Source organism: Chinchilla lanigera, unplaced genomic scaffold, assembly GCF_000276665.1.
Source record: "Chinchilla lanigera isolate Chin_1 unplaced genomic scaffold, ChiLan1.0 scaffold00098, whole genome shotgun sequence".
Taxonomy (NCBI): Eukaryota; Metazoa; Chordata; class Mammalia; order Rodentia; family Chinchillidae; genus Chinchilla; species Chinchilla lanigera.
Window position 1 is genome coordinate 529050 of NW_004955499.1, and position 6813 is coordinate 535862.

Consider the following 6813-nt stretch of genomic DNA (forward strand, 5'->3'; position numbering starts at 1 on the left):
AGCACCTGCCTGGCAAGCTCAAGGTTCTGAGTTCAATTCCCAGTACTGGGAAATAAATAAAAATAATATTAAAAAAATAAAAATTCTCACATTGCTCACAGAAGTTCTGAGTTTTCAGTATGACTTCTTTCATGTATGTAATAATGTGTGTGTGGCCTGAAGGAGATTTCATATTGGTCAAAAGCAAAGGATCTCCTCAGTCTTTCTCAGGTCTGAGTCACTTCATACATTCAGCTGTTGTATCCTCTCTTGATAATGTGCATGATGCTCACGGAAGAGGCTTTTCCTTACTGTACCTACAGACTGCCTCCCAGGTGTAACTTATGTATTTGCAAATGCCTCTGTGTCCTGAATGCACTCACACCTGGCTTCCATACACAGCATTTCAACAGTGTGTGTTCCTTAGTGTCTTTCACAATGACTGTGTGATCTGAAAGTTGGCTCACGTTGGTTGCATATAAAAGTGTACTCCACAGTGTGACTTCTTTCTTATCTTTGACAAACACATTGTGTGGTGAAAGTTTTTCCACACTGTTCACATACACAGTGTTTCTCCTGGAGTGTGAGTCCTTCTATATGCTAGAGAATGTCTGAGTGTGCTAAAGGCTTTCCCACCTTGCTTACATACATATTGATTCTCCCAGTGTAAGACCATATATGTGGTTGATAACGTCTGTGTTATCCGAAAGCTTTCCCACATTGCTAACACACAGGATTTCTCTTACTCTGGCTTCTTTCATATTCTTGACAAGTATCTTTTTCTGCTCAAAGTTTCTCACATAATCTCTGTGTGTGACAAAGGCTTTCCCACACTGCTTACTTACACAGGATTTCTCCCCAGTGTGAGTGCTTTCATGATTTTGCCAACTTTCTCATCTGCTGAAAGCTTTCCCACGTTGTGTACATACATAGGGTTTCTCCCTAGTAGGAGTACACTTACGATTTTGACAAGGGCCACTTGTGCTGAAAACTTTGCCACATTGCTTAGATGCGTAAGGTTTCTCCCCAGTGTGAGTCCGTTCATGTATTCGCCAGTTATCTTTTCTGTTGAAGGCTTTCCCACATTGGTTACATGCATAGGGTTTCTCCCCAGTGTGAGTCCGCTCATGATTTTGACAAACAACACTTGTGCTGAAAGCCTTCCCACACTGCTTACATACATAGGGTTTCTCCCCAGTGTGAGTCCTTTCATGGACTTGACGATTACTGTGATTGCTGAAGGCTTTCCCACACTGCTTACATATATAAGGTTTCTCCCCCCTGTGAGTTCTTTCGTGATTCCCTAATGAATTTGTAGTGAAGGATTTTCCATAGTTTTTATGGATATGGGTTTTTTCTCCAGAGTGAGCTTTTTGATGTGTCTGAATTTGGAGAGAATTAAAACTTTTATCCCATGGCACACATATATCCATATTCATCACACTGTGACATCTTTTCCCAATTTGAACACTGTGGGGTGTCATGAATGACATGACATCTGGCTTCTTCTCGAGGGTAGTTACTTCAGTGCAATCAGAGTAGGATTTCACACATGGCATATATTCACGAGCTTTCTCCACAGGACTTGTCTTTGCATATTTCTCAAAGGACTGCAGCTCTGTGCAGGCTTTGCCATGTTTCTCACGCATAGACAGCTTCTCTTGAAACCCCTGCTGCTCATGTGGTTTGAGTGCAGTGTTAGCTATGATGAGTCCATCTGCTGCTGAAGGACCAACCCGGAGCCTCCTACAGGAAAGGCTGTCACCGGGTTTTATGCCAAAAGCTTTCATGCGCACACTGGTACCTGAGGTCTGAGAAACCGTGACACGATGTTGGTACTGTAATTTACATTGAGGGGATTTCTCCGCCTCCTCACCTCTGTAAAAGGAAAAGTTACAAAACAACCAATCACATTTAATGTCTTCTAGTAAGGGTTCATCTTGAGGAGATCTGCTTTGATGCCCCCAAGGAGATTTCATCATCCTCTTATTGTACACTCTGCATGATGGCTTGGACCCAGCTTTTACCCAAACAGTAGGATCCACTGGGTGTTTATAATTGACCCACTCAAAAAACACAGTATCTACTTTCATTTTGAGGACTTGGAACCTATCTTGATGAAACATGTTCCATGTACTGAGGATCTGTGATACCTTCTCCTCTATGACTCCATCCCCCCGTCCCCTGGGCCTCCTCACCCACGCCAGTGTCCGCCTCTCTCCTTACCACCATCCATCCTGTTTACTCCTGCATTCACGCTGTGGGATTCTCACGCGAAATATAACTTGGGATTTTGAGTTTTCTCTCTGACTTACTTGATCTCACATTATAGGCTCTAGACCCATCCATATTCCAGCAAATGCCCTCTCGTCATTCTTTAGTGTACAAATACTGCACCATTATGTGTACACACCCCATTTTTTCAGTGCTGGAAACTGAACTCAGCATTCTACCACTGAGATACATTGACATGCTTTTTAATTTTTATTTTTAAATTTTTGTTTTTTTTCCGGTACTGGGAATCAAACTCACGACCTTGCACTTGCCAGGCAGGTGCTGTGCCGCTGTGCTAAATCCCCAGCCCCTTTAATTTTTATTTTGATACAGAGTCAACAATCATTACATGGCCCAGGCTGAGCGTGAATGTATGATCTTTCCACTTCAGCTTCCTAGACTATCAGAATTCCAAGCAAGCCCCCTTATGCCCAGGCTAACCCATATTTCCTTAACCAACTCATTTCTGAATGGGCATTTAGGGTTTTCCCAGAGCTTAGTTTTTCTAAGTTGTGCTACTACAAATGGGTATTTAAGCACCACTGTTTTGTTTTTTGTTGTTGTTGTTTTTTGGTCTTTTTGAGACAGGGTCTTGCTGTGAAGCTCAGGCTGGCCTTGAGCTCACTCTGTACCCCAGGCTGGTCTTGAACTCGCAACGATCCTCCTGCCTCAGCCTCCTGAGTGCTGGGATTACAGGTGTGCGCCACCACGCCTGGTTTAAGCACCAGTCTTATATGATTACTTTGACACTGTGGGGAATATATGCAGTAAAAGTACAGCTGGATAAAACAAAGTATCTATATTTCCTTTTCTGTGGAATCTCTGCACTCATTTTCATAGGTGTTGTAGCAGAGATAGTGCCACCAATAGCATGGGGATGCACCTTCTCATATTTTAGAACATGAAGCAACAGTGGGATTTGAAGGAGTGCCTGAAAATAAATTAATCAAAACAGTGGTATTCACTTTCAGATTCAGTATGTCCACAATATTAGCAATTTTTAAACACTGAATATGTACATTAAACTACATAATCACATACAATTTGTTTGATATGAAAGTACACTGGATTTTTAAAAACATGTGGATGTATAATTAGATGTTAGCACTCAGTGTAAAATTTGTTCTATATCCTCCTGTTCTCAATGCCTGAATGCAGTTTCATTTCAGATGTCTATAAATTTGAGCATGGAACACAATTTGTAATTTTAAAATTTTTATTTCTTTTTTATTGCAGACAGGGTCTCACTCTATAGTTGAGGCTGGCTTTGAACTTACTATGTGGCCCAGTCTGGCTTGGAACTTGGGGCAGTTTTCCTGCCTCAGCCTCCTGAGTGCTGGGATGACAGGTGGGTCCCAACTTGCCTGGCAGTTTGTTCTTGTACATTACCTCAAAGATGTCAGTTCTGGCATAATGTGAGTACCAACTACATTTCAGATACTGGGACATTTCCAACACTCAATGGTCAGACTGGAGATAGTCAATGTGTATACGTCCATCGAGAAATTTTGTGAGACTAATGAAGTTTGAACGTGGTCTTGTTTGTGTAGTTTGCTTGGGCTTAATAGTCTGACATGTGAAGAAATTTCTTCTCTAAGTACAAATTACCTTAGATTTTTCCTGCAATTTCTGCACTCATCTTGAATGTGCTGATCATCTGAGTTCCTTCCTAAAGTACAGAAACAGAATAATGTCTTACTACACATAGAAAGTCAGTAGATTCCACTTTGATTCATGGTCCAATGTAGCCATGACTGGAAGATGCATCATAACATTTCCATCTTCCCATTAAGGAAACAGCACCAGTGAGCACCACTCAGCACTCTCCGGGTGTGTAAGTGAGAAAACAGCGTCGTCCTTACCGACAGCAGCCAGGTTCCTAAGAGTTTCCCACATCACTTCTCTGTAGAGCTCCTTCTGGGATGGATCCAGCCGAGCCCACTCCTCCCTGGAGAAGTTCACAGCCACATCCTCGAAGGTCATGGCCTCCTACATCACCAGACAGGCATTTCCAGGAAGAAGAGTGGGAGTCACAGCAAGAAACATCTCAATGCTACTCACAAAAAGCTCATATGACGCTGAGTTTTCCAGATCTGTACTTCATGTCTGGTCATCAAACATTTATTCTCCATCCATTTGTACTCATCACACAGCAAGTTAGATGCTATACCACAATTCAGCGCTCAAGTAACAGTGGAATGGGAACACTGCTCCCCCTGTCGGTTATACCCAGGTTTACTTGTGCAAGGTCACCAAACATGGGTTATAGAAGGAGTCTGCAAATTAGACTCCAAGTGAAAATAGTAAAGTAGGTAAATATCTGAAAAAATACTCTAAAGGGTCGAAGAAAATATCTTTTTTCTCAAGTTAATGCTGAAGGAAGTGACCCCTTCTTTCTCTGATTCTACTTAGACAGCATTTTGAAATTTTAATCTGCTTTCATAGACAAACCTGCTTTCGCAGAAGTTATTAGAATAAGAAGGAAAATTAGGAGACAGTATTTGCTTAACTGAACAGTAAGCAAAATTTATGAATGATAACTTGGAAAGCTAATGAAAACCACTGCACTTCCTACTGGAGAACATCTAAGAGGTGTGAAATTAGAGAAGCCATGTTACCCTATGGCTCAGTGACCCGAAAGGCGGCATAAGGGAGCGAAATGGGGGTACGCATATGATGAAAATGCACATGAAATGTACTGACCACAAATATTTTGAGAGCTCTACAGGCACTAATAATGAAAGGAAAAATGAAAGAAAAAATGTTAGCTATCAAATACACCTGCAAATGTGAGAGCTCCTATGGTAATGAAACACATAACCGACAAAAAAAAGCCCAGGTCCTGATAGATTCACAACTGAATCTTATAAGGAAATTAGAGAAGATTTAATGCCAAAACTCCTCAAACTTTTAATGACATTGAAAGGGAAGCAATTCTCCCTAACTCATTCCTGCAGGCAAGTACTAGCCTGATACCAAAACCAGAAAAAGACCCAACCCAAAAAGAGAACCACAGATCTATCTCCATAATGAACACAGATGCAAAAATCCTCAATAAGATACTAGCAAACAGAATTCAACAAACCATCAAGAAGACTGTACACCACGACCAAGTGGGACTCATCCCAGGAATGCAATGCTGTTTCAAGATACACTAATCCGGGGCTGGGGACTTAGCTCAGCGGCAAAAGCACCTGCCTGGCAAGTGCAAGGCCGTGAGTTCGGTTCCCGGTACCGGAGAAAAACCCAAAAAAACAAAACAAAACAAGATACACTAATCCATAAATGTAATACACCATGTCAACAGACATGAAGATAAAAATCACCTGATCATCTCAACAGATACAAAAACAGCTTGTGATAAAGTTCAACACTCATTCATGATAAAAACCCTAGAGAAAATCAGAATCAATGGTCTTTACCTCAATTTATAAAAGCCATCTATGACAAACCAACAGCCAACATCATATTAAATGGACAAAAAATGAAAGCTTTCAATCTAAAATCAGGAACGAGACAAAAATGTCCACTATCACCACTCCATTTCAGTATAGTTCTGGAAACACTAATGAGAGCAATTAAACTAGAGAGAGAAATAAAAGGAATAAGGATAACAAAAAAGAAGTGAAATTATTATTTACAGATGATATGATACTCTACGTAGAAGACTCCAAAAACTCCACTAAAAACTGCTAGAATGAATAAATTCAGTAGCATAGGTGGATACAAAGCCAACACTCAAAAATCAATAGCATTCCTGTACACAAACAACAAACTCACTGAGAGAGAAATAAAGGAAACTACACCCTTCAGAAAAGCATCTAAGATAATGGAATTGGAAGGAATAAGTCTAACAAAGGAAGTTAAAGAGCTATACACTGAAAGTATCAATACTCTGAAAAAAGAGATAAAAGAGTATTTCAGAAAATGGAAAGATATTCCTTGCTTATGGATAGGAAGAACCATCATGAAAATGGCCATACTCTCAAAACTGTTATACAGATTTAATGCAATCCTGATCAAAATATGACTAGCATACCTCACAGACCTACAGGAAACATTCCTAAAATTCATCTGGAAATAGAAGAGACCTAGAATCCAGGGCAATAAAGGCAAGGTAAGAGTCATGATGATACCAGACTTGAAATTATACTACAACGCTACTGTGATAAAATCAGCGTGGTACTGCCAAAAACCAGATCTCAGGATCAGGTGAACAGATTAGAAGATGTACACACAACTACAAACACACTCAGACACCTTATCTTTGACAAAGGGGCCAAACATGTTCACCGGAAGAAAAACAGCCTCTTTAATAAGCAGTGCTGGAAAAACTTGCTTTCCACATGCTGAAGACTAAAACTAGACCCATGTCTATCACCATGCTCTAAACTAAAGTCAAAATGGATCCAAGATCTAAATATTAAAACAGAAACACTAAATCTACTGGAAGAGAAAGTAGGTAGAAATTTTGAAGACATAGGTATAGGTATAGAGTACATGAAGAAAACCCAAACTGCACGGGAAATACTTCAAAGAATCAACAACTGGGAACTCATC

At 40.4% G+C, this 6813-nt stretch overlaps 1 protein-coding gene across 1 annotated transcript; it reads right to left on the minus strand.

Annotated features, from left to right (window-relative positions):
• Window positions 1–67: 67 nt before the first annotated feature.
• LOC106146272 (zinc finger protein 709-like) lies at window positions 68–5145 on the minus strand. The gene is made up of 3 exons (XM_013505571.1): window positions 4116–5145; window positions 3862–3922; window positions 68–1857 (listed from the first exon to the last, which is right to left on the minus strand). Exons 1-3 carry the CDS (start codon window positions 4234–4236, stop codon window positions 873–875), a joined length of 1167 nt encoding a protein of 388 aa, XP_013361025.1. The 5' UTR covers window positions 4237–5145; the 3' UTR covers window positions 68–872.
• Between the last annotated feature and the right edge of the window lie 1668 nt (window positions 5146–6813).

Excerpts from the sequence above, each read along its gene's own strand:
- LOC106146272 (XM_013505571.1), bottom strand. The coding sequence starts at position 4,236 with ATGACCTTCGAGGATGTGGCTGTGAACTTCTCCAGGGAGGAGTGGGCT. Across the intron at positions 3,923-4,115 it reads TAGGAACCTGGCTGCTGTCG|GAAGGAACTCAGATGATCAG; the intron begins GTAAGGACGACG and ends TCTGTACTTTAG. Across the intron at positions 1,858-3,861 it reads AATTGCAGGAAAAATCTAAG|AGGTGAGGAGGCGGAGAAAT; the intron begins GTAATTTGTACT and ends TTCCTTTTACAG.